Source organism: Agelaius phoeniceus, chromosome 2 (genome assembly GCF_051311805.1).
Source record: "Agelaius phoeniceus isolate bAgePho1 chromosome 2, bAgePho1.hap1, whole genome shotgun sequence".
Lineage (NCBI taxonomy): Eukaryota > Metazoa > Chordata > Aves > Passeriformes > Icteridae > Agelaius > Agelaius phoeniceus.
The window spans coordinates 15,980,643-15,994,425 of record NC_135266.1 but is presented as its reverse complement, the minus strand read 5'-3'; the positions used below and the strand labels follow the sequence as shown (position 1 = coordinate 15,994,425).

Sequence of the window (13,783 nt, the reverse complement as noted above, 5' to 3'; positions counted from 1 at the left end):
ACACTGAAGCCCTCCTAAGAAAGACCCCACACACATCTCAGCTGCCTAATGTTAGCCACATAACACCCTTGCTCCTCGACATGCATGGAAGCAGCAGCATGCCCTGAGTATCTCCAGAACACAGGTTTGCAGTCAGAGTTTGAATCTGAGGCTTGTGATGCTGACAGAAGATAGTTGGGCCATTGCATGAGACCTCCACACACAGCCCCACACTGTCCCCTTTCTGCAGTCCCTGATGGCAATGAGCCTTGTTCCTAGGACTGCAACACCAGGTGAGGATTGCAGGAGGAACTGTCTGAATGCATAATTAATGCACTCCAGAGATGGGGGAGCCAAGACATTCAGGACTGCCTTTGGTGCACGCTGGCCTGCAGAAGGGTATCAAATGCTGGCAGAGACTGGTCCAGCTGGTCTCCTGGTGCTGCAAGCAGCTTCCAGGTGGAGCCCCCTCCCAGCAGGGAAACCTGCAGCCTGAAGATGGGAAACAGTGACTTTTTGATAGTGAGTGAAAACCACTAAGATCCAGTCACATGTGGAGATAAAATCCAAAAGCAGATGCATAGGTGCTTTGTTGCTTTGGACTGGTGAACTCTCCAAGGCTAAAGACTGTTGACCTGTACTTTTCCAGCCAAACCTGCTTATATTGTAAGCCTTTAGACATAAACTGTTGACCAAATCTGAGACTAAGTGGACCTAGCCACACCTAAACTCCTCTGAGTTTAGAAAGTAAGGGGGTCTCACTGAAGCTTGTAACTGGAGAGACCATGACCCTATTGCACTATTATCTGTTTTAATAGATTATAGTTATTTACATATTGCTTTACAGCCTAATTACAACTGTACTTAGACATTAAATTAGCAATAAATCAAATAATAATAATGCACATAATCACTCTATCCTACTTCTTGTTCTTGGCCAAGAGCTCTTGACTACTCTGACACAAGTCCATCTTGAAGAAACTAAAATATCTTGAGTTCTCAACTAGGTTTTGCACAAGTCCTTACAAGTCAGAAGATCTTTACCTCAAGGCAAACCAGGAACTTACCTTTACTAGCCTGTAAAGGCTACCTTTTAACTAGCATGTGCAAGTGTGTTTAATTACTTACCTTTTAACTAGGACGTGCAAGGTTAATTTAACAATTAAAAAAGCAATGTATGATTACACTGATAAAGGAAGAGCATGACTGCAGAATGTAATATGAACTACCACATATCTACCATAGTTTGCCTATTTTATGGAGGATGGAAATTAAAGCAATGTAATTAAACCACATAAGCAAACACTTCCTTTATTTTTGTTTAACCTAATTTTGAGACTGCAGGTCTAAGAGAAAAAATTCTTACACCTATGAAGAACGTGCTACACACAGCACAGCAAGACTGAGCAAGCATGGAATCACTGCAAAGGATATGAGGGGCTGGGAGTCACTGAAAGTCAACTTGAAATGCAAAAGGCAGAACTGGAGATCTGCTTGCCAGCATCTCACAGTCAAATGGCACAGTAGATTCCTTCAGAGCAAATTAGAAACTACATGAAAAATACGTTTGCATATACTTCTTAAATAAATAAATAAATAAAAGGACCTTTAGAATTTGCAGACTAGTATGCATAGCCAGCACAGTTCTTTCCTCCTATCAGAGGAAAAAAAAACTCTATCAGAAGAACATTCACTGATATGAAGAATTCCAGAAAATGCTGCGAGTTTTATTTTTTAAAAAATAAATTAAACAATATTAAAAACAAACAACCAAAACCCACTTTACTGCAGTGTTTTCAAGAGCCATGTGACAGTAATTGGTCTTCAGAGCTAAGGCAGTTCAATAGATGCAGTTGTTCCTTTTTTCAGAATAATCTTACATGTTCAAATTTTTGAAGTAATTTGTAATGGGTGTAAAAGCTTCTAAGTCTATTTAGTGAGACTCAATTTGACTTATAATCACACAGTGAAAAATATTACTTGCAGAGTAAGTTATAAAAAAAACACAAACACACCATTTGTGTTGTGTATCATGCAGACTATAAGGTTTGAAACCATCTAAGAAAGATGAAGGTGCATGAATCACAGAATCAATCAATCAATCACAGAATTGATTAACTAGGTTGGAAAAGACCTCTGAGACCATCAGTCCAACTGTGTCCTGTACTTCATCAAAAGCAGCACGGCTGGCAAGTCAAGGGAGGGGATTCTCCCCATCTACTCTGCTTTTGTGAGACCCCACCAGGAGTGCTGCATCCAGCTCTGGGGTTTCCAGCAAAACAAGGGTGGGGACCTGTTTGAGAGGCTCAACAGGAGGACTGTGAAGAGATGATCAGAGGGCCGGAACACATCTCCCAGGAAGGGGGTTGGGGCTGTTTTGCCTGGAGAAGAAAAGGCTCTGAGGAGACCTCATAGCACCTTGCAGTACCTAAAGGAGGCTTCAAGAGAACTGGAGAGGGACCTTTTACAAAGGCCTGTAGTGATAGGGCAAGGGGGAACGGCTTCAAGATGAAAGAGGGCTGATTTAGATGACTGTGAGGATAGTAAGACACTGAAACATACTACACAGAGAGTGGATACCCTATCCCTGGAAGTGTTCAATGCAGTCTGGACAGGTTTAGTGAAACCTGTGTTTAGTTTAGTGAAACCCCATGTCAGAGGGGTTAAAACTGGATGACCTTTAAGGTCCCTGCCAACCTAAACAGTTTTATGACAGTAATATGTAGACCTGATGGTTGTTACTGTCATTTAAAACCGGCCTCACACACTTGGATATAAAAGGACTGCAATAGTGGTGTATTAAAGGGTTTTGTTACCAGAATATTTGGTTTGATGTCACAATGCAGAGCTTTGCTGGAGACACCTGAAGTCGCTCTAAGTGCGCAGCACCACAGAGATAAAAGATCAGGTCCCAACAGCTCTGCTGTTTTACTGAAGCAGCACAATATCCAGCCCAGCCTCTCATCCACCACCTTCCTGTTCTAAAGATGGCTGGTTTGCTTCTCTTGGTACTTTTGTGTTCTGTGGTATATATATCTCTTGAGATTGAAAGCAAATACACCCCTAGCCATTGAGTGACCTCTGAGGGAAAAAAAAGGAAGGAAAAGATTTTAAGTGTTCCTCAGAAAAACAGCAAACCCTGCCTGCTGAAGTAAGCATCAGAGCACTAACCCTTAACTCCACCACTGCTCCCTGTCACACCCAGGGGCAAAGATAAACTGCAGCAGGAAGGTATGATGAAGTTTGTTTAGAAGTTATTGCCCTCACCTGTCATTCCTGTCAGAGACTGCACTCCCTGCAGCAGAGTCAGCAAGGGAAGCTGTGCCAACAGCTAAGCTACATGGGTTACCATGCTGTATATTATCCTAAAGCAGTGACAAGTGTTTACTGCACCTGATGCACTCAGCCCTCAGGCTGAAGAAGCTGAAGCATCCCTGCCAATTCTGAAGTGGGGACACTGGCCTTCTGAGGGCAGAGGGTTTCAGGGCAGGCAGCTGAGGAACAGGCAATGATTCCCCCAGCAGGTGCCAGAGCCTGAAAATTAGGATCCAGAAAATTTATTTCCTCCTTCCCCTTTCACAGTGTAACACAAAGAAAAAGAGTTTCAGGGACAAGAAAGTCAGGTTAAGAAAGGTTCAACTATGGTATAGAAGGAAGGAGGACCCATGTTTCAGTCTCTGTTTAGGCTCACTCCCAAGTCTTGGCTCTGGATGAAGACAAGTCTGCAGAGACAGGTATCACACCATGCATTTTGGGGCTGCCTTACAACACAAGATATTGATTAGAGAAATTCACATACAGCAAAACAGCAGAAACAGACTTCAAAATATTCCCCTATACTCACAAATTACCTGAGAGTTCCCTGGATTGTCAGAGGAATACTCAGATCAGCATTTAGTTCTATTTCTCAGTACACCACTCACTCTCTAGCCTGTCTTCCTTTCAGCTGATTTTCATCCTGCTGACTGTATAATTTCTAAATGCTGTGGCCAAATGGTCAAAGAAATATTTCAAGCCTCAAAGCAGATTGCTGCACATCCCTCATGAGGGAAAAGTATGATCAGCTACAGAGATAGGATTTCATAAACCAAAATGGGAACACTCAAAACCTGTATAACTGTACTTAGTACACTCCTTCCCTTAACACTGTAGCTTAACCCTATTGCCTGGTACTTCAGGCACTAAGACTTGATAAAGTTTTGAGTAGATAAGGAAAAGCTACATTTTTTCTATCTAACATCACCCTTCCAGATGGTGAGACATTTGACTTTGACATCATGTTTGCTTTCTTAGTACATTCAGAACAGAAAGATCCTTTGCAGCTATTAATCATTCTACCTGTAACACTATATCCAAGTCACACTCACCTTTTCATTGTGTCTCTCAAGTTGTTTATGAATGCACTACAGTGCCCATAGTTTGATTTTCTTCATGGCATAATTCTGAAGAATTCTAAAAATTCTCAATTAGCTCCTAGGCTCACTGTTCCTAGGGAAAATTACTTTTATTCTTTTATTTTCTGCAAAAAAAGCTTCACACTACTTGCCAGTTTTAGTTTAAAAATATTACCTTTTTTTCTTCCCAGAGATACAGTCAATGTGTGCAGGCATCCTTGTTTCTCCTCTATTAGGTAGGTATCATTGCCCATTTTTGGAAAATATAAATTACTTTGCTGACAGCTTGTTTCTAGCCCACACTGAGCAAAGAAATCTTTTTTTTTTTTCTTTTACCAAGTTTTTAACTCATGACTTTTAAGTTTGCTTTCACAAGTGCTGTAGTTCTCCTTTAGCAAAACAAAACCTTAGAAAGCTGAGTGATTTCTTAAGATCAGGGTCACCTGCATTACCTGCAGGTCTGCAATATCTACCTAAAGGCATAAGCCATGCTTCCATTCACGATAAAGTCTCAAATGATGGAAAGTCAGTAATGACTACACTCAAGGTAAAAAACTCATATACTCTGATTATAGAATTTTAGTGGGTTTGCAACACTTTTCTCAGTGTTCTACTGAAAAATCATCTACCAAAAAACCTGCCTGCAGACAGGAAAGAGGTTTCTGTTGAAGTTTTTTGTGGCACTCTGTCCATAAAGTTTGCTGATTTTGTCACAAAAGGTACTTATAGATTCATACTAAGTAAGGTAAATAAACCACTTTGGAGGGGGTTTTCTAATGGCTGAGTAAAGGCTACAATTTCAGGCACAGTCAGGGAAAAAGGCTAATAGATAACATTTTTAACAAAGAGCCATCGATACTACTCACAATGAGATGGTCTTTTGGTCTTTGCTGCTCAGTCATTAAGCATTAGTAGATGGTTAAGGTTCCACTAGTAAACCAAGGGAAGGCAACAGGCCAGCACCTCTTAGAGAGCCCATCACTCGATACAAAGCAGGGGGAATTGCTTTTCAAGGTTCCGCCCCTCAGCTACATTAAGTAAAAATACACTGTAAGAGATATCTTCAGTATGGAAAACACCTGCTTAATATCTTACCCAGGCAGCAATAAAACTTCTTTAGATTGTTTTCTTTTTAAAGTAAACACATGGGAACTTCCTAACACAAAGTTCATTGTGAGCCATAGGAGTGTTCACATGAACACTTATTCTTAACGGTGTTCTTAAGAACTGAAGAGATGCCAGCAATCCCAGGCATGCATTACTAAGTTAACAAACTAAGAAGTTGTCCCCATGGCTGATCTCAAATTGTTGCTACAGGAAAGAAATCCACAAAAAGTCTATTTTTAACAGTCTCCTTTGGAACAATTCCAGATTATGGACTATTCAATTACTTTTTAATTGAAAAAAAAAAAAAAAAACTGGATATAAGAGTGTTGAAGGTGTATCCAGCAACAGACACCTTACTATTACAAAGTGGTATTAAGCAGTGATAAAATGATCCTGGTCCAACAAGATGACTTGAATCAAAGGTCCGCAAAGTTAGGGCACACTCCTAGAGAAGAAGCACTCACTTCAGAATGCAGTGATTTAAGAACCCCTTTTAAATAGCCGTTTCAGACTCTCAGTACAACACAGAGCAGGTATGTGTCTAATACATTAATACACTATTAGCAGAAACAGAGGAATAATTTTGTGTTGATGAGTGCCTTATTCTTACCTTCAGAGTGGCTATAAAAGAAATTGCTAGGTTGTGTTTGTGTACTAAGATGCACAAAGAATGTAGTACATACTTGTCAACCTTGCTAGCAGAGACATAAAAAGCACTCTGACTGGGGAAAAACACTAACAAAAAAGGATGTGAGGTTCCTCAATATTTGGGTGACTTATTGCGATGAAATGGACTCATAATCACATGAGAATTTAAAATACAGCTAAAGTTTTAGGAAATATTCTTTAACACATCTCATGAGGAAAACAAAGTTCTTATGAAAGATGAACTGTGAAAGATGGACTTAAAGAGTACTTTCCATTTTGGAGTTTGTCAGTTTCCGGCATTCCCTTATGCTGGCTCATACAGATAGGAAAAAAAAGTTTGTCTGCATGCCAGCAAAATGCCCACATACTGACCTTGATTAGTTTATAATACCTATTGGTTCAGAAGCTTCCAATGTGTGCTCAAAAAGCTCACAGTTCTGTGCCATAGTGCCAAATCAGCCAGGTGTTTTTGAGTAGAGAAGGGACACCAGCTTTCTTTAGAACTGACAGACACCTGTCACCAGCTGGAACCTGAACGGGGTGGGCAATACCCGCAAGTCTTCCTCAGGGCCCTTGTTCAGAGCAATACAGAGCCATAGACTTTGCTCACAGACAATTTCACCCTCCAGGCCGGAGTGAGAGTGGTGAACATGAAGCCTCTGGCCAGGCCAGATCAGAGGCTGGTGTGTCTTTGTCCTGTGTCTCACTCTAAGCTCCCCATCAGGCTGGGACCTGGAAGAGGGTTCTTAGCAAACCACCCCAGCAGGAGCTCGGCTACTCTTTAAGACTCGGTTGGTGCTGTAGGATCCACAGTCCTGCTGGGACAACGCACCGTGGCGATTCAATGAGCTGCTGTAAGAGCCTCAACTTTTTTCTCACCTTCTCCTGCTCCCTGTGCTGGCCGCATTACATGAGGATCCCTTCGCACCCATCTCGCTGTCCCCACACCCCTTCCCAAGAGCCCCGCTCTCCCTGTCCCTCGGCACCACCTTCACCGAGCGCTCCCGTCCCCGCCGGCCGTGTCCCCGCACGACCCGGGAGGCGGCGCAGGGCAGGCTCCAGCCTGAGCCCCCGCCCCGCGTCCCGCCTCAGCCCAGCCCGCTCACCCGCATCGTAGAAGGCGTCCAGCACCGCCGTCTCGCCGAAGTCCAGCTCGCCGAAGTTGACGGTGCTGAGCTGGGCTCCCTCGGCCTCGCAAGCCCGCAGCAGGCACTGCCGCGCCCCGGCCTCGGGGCTCCGCGCCCCGGTGCCCGCCTTGGGCGGGTCGTTCAGCACGTACACGGCCCGCAGGCAGCGCGGCCGCGGGGCTGCCGAGCCCACCTCCGCCGCCTCCGCCTCCGCCGGGCCCCCGGCCGCCAGCTCCGGCTCCGCGCCGGGGGGCGCCGGCTCCGCGGCCGCGCTGCCGCTCACGGGGCTCTCCATAGCGGCGTCGAGGGCTGAGGGGAGCGGGGGCTGCCGGCAGGTGCTCAGGCGGGGCCGCGTCCCATTGCGAGCAGCCGGGCAAACCCCCGGTGAGGCGGCTCCCTCCCTCCCTCCTCGTTCCGGCCCCTCTGCCCGCGCTTCTCTCCACTCCCGGGCGGACGGGCACGGAGACGGGACGAGGCGCGTTGAAGGCGGCCGGCACGGAGCGGGGCTCGGCTCAGCTGGGCACCGCCCTCCCCGAACGAGGCAGCCCGGGCAGCCCAGCGCGGAGTCCGGCTCCACCCCGCCGTGCCTTCCCGGGACAATGCGCCCGCTCCCGTCCGCGACCTCGGCGGCTCTGAGAGGGAGCGGCGCCGTCGGGCCGATCGCGCCCCGTTTATCTCCTGCCCTGCCCTCCCCTCGCCGGCAGCAGCGCCCCCGCGCACCGCCCGCGGAGCGAAGGCAGCTGCTGCCCCTTTGTCTTCCCTCTGCTCCATCGCAACTTCTCCCCTGCTGAATCCCCCATCCAGTTGTTTACACGACTTTAACCACATTTAGACTGTGTCAAAAGTTTGGGTAATAGTTCATCCTTAACTTCCTTCTCTTTTCTTAATCATCTCCCACGATCATGACAAAATCAGCTTCTTGTAACTCTGTGGCAATTCCTGGCTTCTTTTTAAGAACAAAATTTTTTTTTGTTTTCTAACCCGTTTTTCTTATTAGCTACACTGGTGATGGCAGCCCGGGGTTCGGCGCTGCTACTGGTCCAGGCACTGGTGCATGTGCCCGGATAACTTAATATCTCAGCCTTGTACTCCAGCTGTCAAAAGTCACCCTACAGAGACCACAAGCAACTGATGATCAAGGGAACAGTGGAAAAGCACAGTCCGCCTGCAAATTTGTGTTTGAAGTAGTAAACCTATCTGGAATGTTTTTCATTTTATTTTCCTCTCATGGTGACAGATGAGGTTTTAGACAGAGTGTCTTCACCTTTTGCTGCAGTGTGAAGACTATGTGGCAGTCAGAGAGACAATGATTTTACCCCATGCTATAATCATGGAAACTGAGAACTGTTGAGGTTGGAAAAGACCTCTAACACCGTGGAGTCCAACTGTTAACCCAGTACCACCATGTTCAGCACTTAACCATAGCCCCAAGTGCCACACCCACGCCTGAACACCTCCAGGGATGGTGACTCAACCACTACCCTGGGCAGCCTATTACAATGCCTCACCATCCTTTCAATGAAGTTATACAACAAAAGCAACAATCAAAGGCTTACAGCATGGTATTTCCTCTCAAGGTGTCTGTCAGTTTGGGATTAGAATAGATTTACTTATAGAATATGAGAAATGCATAGGCTTAAGTTTAATTGTAACTTGCTTACGACTTAGCACGAATAGGCCCTGCACAAAACACTCTTGGTGAATTTGAAATGAGCTCCCTTTGTCAGCATGGCTGGCTCAGCAGGGGAGGAAACAGAGAAAGACCTGACACTTCCAGATGAGGGCCGAGACCTCGGTACCCAGTAACACAAAGGAGGGTCCCAAGGCTGCACCAAGCTGCAAGATAAGAGCAGTTAATGGGCTGTCCATGTGGACATGGATAAAGAATCCAGTGAGGTGTTGGAAGATCCCGGACCATAAATTTCTGTTGGATCAAGAGACACACATAGGGCACATGAAGATCTTGTGCACAGACTGTGAGGGTGTGAAGGCACGGGGATTTCTTTATTCAGAGTCCCTGTCCAGCAGCTTAAGCAAAAATAAACCAAGTCTGCCCCAAACCCAGGGTCTGATCTCTGTGACACCAGGGATTGTTAATAAGAATTGCAGTAGCCAGTATTTCTAAGAAACAGTCCAACGTGAGGATAACACAGTGCTGTGCAGTATTCATGTTTGCTCAGTGGCTTATAAGGATTTTAGAGAGAATGTGGATAAATAATTTAACAAGCAAACCTATTTCTCATTTTGAAAAGTTTGGGGCAAATAAACCTTTGAACTTGGTCCACAGGTTGGGGATGTGTATGAACTTTTTTGACAGAAGCACCAGAATATGAGACTTTGGAAGAATGACATGGCCATCAGAGATTCCCCCCCCCCATTCCTGGCAGCTTTCCTCTTTAGGCAGGAGTGAGCTATTGTATGACACACCAAGTCTATTAGCCTTGATCCAGTAATGCACCACTTACCTGATATAACAGGAGAAAAATCGAAGTCTGCATTTAGAAGATAGTCAGTGTGCACATTGAGCCTTCCATCAATAAAAAGCCTTCCATCAATAAAAAGCGCTAGCACATAAGTTTATGATCCTCCCCAACACCAATCCTACTTTGTACTTTTTGAATTATAAAAAAGTTTGTTTGAACAGCTGCTATTAAAAACTGGAAAGTACAGTGCTGTCAAAGTTAAGGGGTTATTTGCACAGGAAAGCTGTTTTCTTCTTCAAGGACATTCTTGGGCTTTTGGCAACTAACATGCAAAAAACCCAAATTGCAATTAAATGTGTTTAGAACAATATATGCATGGTGTGGTGGCTTCTGTAATCTTGAAAATTGTTTTAGTGACAATTTTCAACAAATAGGCTGGGATTGCTTAGTGGGATGCCACTGAGGCATAGTAAGTAAGCCTTTTGTGCCTTCCAGAGGTTATAAAAATTTAGGTTGTTCTAGGTCTAAGACATGTCTTCAGGTTTCATTTAGCAGTTTTTATTATTTGTTACTTCTTTAAATTACTTGTCTGTCTCTTTGTCTTGAAACAGAGTGATAGTTTCTTAGTAGATATTTTACATGATGATAAATAAGAAAAGGGTATTTCCCCCTTTTCCTAATTTTATTTGTCTTTCAAATAATATCCTCACTATTCCTTGGACATGTTTCCTAATAATCTATCATTGATTTTCAGTAGTTTAACCTGGTGCAACTTGTTCAGAGTTTGTATGCTTTCTTTCAAGCTAGAAACAAGGACCATTTTTAAATGAAGAAGCTTCATTTTACAGGCTGTGACTGTCATGAGAAACTGTGGCTCAGTGCCTGACATTTCCAGTGAGCAACAGTATCTTCAGATCTTGCAAGTCACCTGAGTAAGAATAAATAGGAGATCAGACTTTGGGGTATTTGAACTGTTTCTGTGCAAATCAAAAAGTGTAAAATGTAGAAGGAAAAAAAACTGAGTCACTCTTTCACTCTTTTTGGAAAAGTGTCCAAGAATGAGGTTATAGAAAGAGCCACTCTGCCCCTGGAGTTGCCTATTTAAAAGTCCAGGACAGAAGTTAATATTCAGCTTCTATATCACTTTCCAAGACTTTCTGCCTTTACATAGAACCCAGCTTAAAAAAACCAAGCCCAGTTTGTGAAGTCAACATTTGCTCTTGTACAGAACTGTAAAGATGATGGTACAATTTTCTCAGTCAGCACTTTGCACCTGTCAAATCCACTTAGTGCAGAATATTAATTACCACTTCTGCAAAGAAAATAGATGTCCTTGAAACCACCTTTTTTTTTTTCATTTTGCAAATCCCTGAGTAGCATAACTGAGCTAAGGGAAGTGATTCCTTCCTTTTTTTTTTTTTCTCCAGGGCTAAAAACTTTCAGTTCAAACTGTAAAGGTATATAAATTTCAAACTGTAAATTTATATAAAGTTTGACTCCACAGGCAAATATGCCACCTTTTCCCTAATGCATATACAGCTACAGCCTCCCTTTTTTTAAAAAAAGAAAGCACAGACTAGAACAATCATAAAGGTTAGTCTGCAATTTCATTGTTCGCTGACATTTTCACCTATAAAGAAGCTCCTCCCATTTTATGCAGTGTAAGGGAAAGCCAAGCTCTCTTGGCTCAGGTAAGTAGCAAATAAACCAGAAGACATCTGGGTCCATGGGGATCCTGCAGATTTGAGCTGTTCCGCTGAGGTGCAAAGCCACCTGGCCACGCCCTGGCAGTGTTTGCTGAAGGATGCTCACCAGCACAGTGTCCTGGGCATCCATCACACCTGCTGCACAGGTGCCTGGGAGTCCACCCACAGGCACTTGGCACTGACCACCCCACTTTTGGGCACAGACATAGCCATGGGCACATCTCCCCTGCCCTTGTGTCCCAGGCAGAGAGCCACAGCCCAGGCAAGCAGCAGCATCCTGGGCAAGCCTCCCCAAGGAGCTCCATCAGGGTGACAGCTGCCTTGCATGAACATGCAGCCTAAAAGCCTGAATTCTACACCCTAGATGTGAGGGTTTTTTCCTGTATTGTGAATATCAGGCATTAGGGAAAATATTTGAATGTCCAGATTGTTTCCTGGCAAGCCACTGTACGAACTTTCCACAGGATAATGCAAGTTGTGGTGTTTAAACTATTCCAGACAAACATTTTGTTAATGGATCTTTTGGTGTTACTGCTGCTAGTGTGCTACTCCATTTATTTTCATTTACAGTGAGCAGATCTCCAGGTAACCCTACAGATACTGCTGTCACATGATGACAAGGAAAAGAGTTGATTTCTTTACTGAACAGGATTTTTTTTCCTGAAGTATGAATCCAGAGAAAATATGTTTTAATTTTCAAAGTCATTATGTAGAAACCTTACTAGCTATTCAATAAAATTTTGTGAATTCTCCCTATGAATAATTCTCCCTAATAAACTGCTTGGATTTGTTCAAAGGTCAGATTAAAAATACTAACTCTGTATAAATGGAATCTAAGCAACAGGTATAATTATTGAAGAAAATCTTAATGAAGATGACTTAAAAATGCTATAATGCTTTAAAAGTTGACTTTGCAGAAAAGCACATCTCTTTTGCAGGGGGGTAACTGGGATGTCTCAGTCACGTGAAGTTAAAGCACCTTGGCCACCAGATCATCACTGGAACTGGGTTCAAAGTTCTCAAGGATTCCTCTTGCTTTTACTTCAGTGGGCAGTGTGACACCTCACAAGCTCATTTGGCCTGATAAAGAATGAAGGCAAAGAAAGTGACTGCTGGGTGTAGGAATATAATCCCTAGCACAGCTTTCTGTTCAGACCCACTCCTTTGCACAGAGAAGCATGTTTGTTGCTCAGAGCATCTGTTCCTCAGCACCCCTTGCAAATGAAGGACAGAGTGACATCCTGTGTGACAGACAAGGTTACTCAAAGAAACTAGTCAGAGATCTTTCCCCTTCTTTGCTCTCTTCCTGCCTTGGAGAATAACAACTGTATAGATATGCCTTGTGTGCTCACATGCACACAGAGCAGTGTGATCAATTCAAAATTGGCTTTGACTCCAAATTCCTAATCTTATTTTTCAGTACATCTGGCACCCTAATCAAAAAAAATCTTGCTTTCGGATTTTGACTAGTTATATGTCAAGACTTTGGGAGCAGGGATGACTAAGGAATGCAAGGTAGTAGTGAAAAAAGTGTACAGGTATTCTCAATAACTTCCATAAAACCAGAATTTCAATTACAGAGGAATGCCTGCATTTGAAATAATAAAATAAACCAAACCAACAGACCACCACTAAATAACATAGCAAAGTGAAGGAATAAAAACCCACTCAACCTTTCCTGAATCTCTGTCAAAGCAGAACTCATAATTTCTGTATGTCTGATAGCTGGCATTTCTTTCTATCGGACAGCTAGATCATATCAATGACACAAGACTTGGCCACATGCTTTTATAAAATTTGCTTAAAAGCTTTATTCTGATTTAGGTATCTATGGCTCTCTGGACTTTCTTACTCAGTTCATGAACTGAGGAGCAAACAGCCAGAAGATAACTCAAGTTCTCTCAAATACAGTTTTTAACCAATTAATCAAACCGAAACCCCCTTATCTCCAGTTTACAACACATTTCAAATAACTTCTAGTTTTTATATTTCAGATGGCAGAAAACCAAACCAGGCCCCTACTCAGGGTCCCTTGGACCCTGAAATTTCTGAACCCTTACTAAGATGACTAATGTTAGAGAAAACCTCAAGAAAACCTGGGAAAAAGGAAATCTTTCAACTTAGGAGGATGGAGTCTTCATCTGACTGTCTATAAAATTCAGAATATTTGTATTCAAGTACTAGATGTTCATAAATAACAATATAAGCCCTAGATTTCTCCACTCATACAGCATCTTGGCATGATGTTTTCTCCTCTGCAGTTCTTTCCAATTCAGCAGGCCCTGGGGGTGAGAAATACACATTTCCCTAGGGAAAAAGAAGCAGCTGCTTACAAGCAGCAACTTCAAGAGGTCCGGTTTAAAAATTTTGCATGGGCAGAAGATTAAATATTCTTACCA

General features: G+C 43.4%; 1 protein-coding gene across 1 annotated transcript in view; it reads right to left on the bottom strand.

Annotated features, from left to right (window-relative positions):
* MAP3K15 (mitogen-activated protein kinase kinase kinase 15) overlaps positions 1-7,550 on the bottom strand; it is an 80,606-nt gene extending 73,056 nt beyond the window's left edge. Inside the window, exon 1 of the mRNA XM_054655139.2 lies at positions 7,235-7,550. Within this exon, the coding sequence (XP_054511114.2) occupies positions 7,235-7,550 (316 nt within the window). The remainder of the gene's footprint in view (positions 1-7,234) is intronic.
* Positions 7,551-13,783: the final 6,233 nt, after the last annotated feature.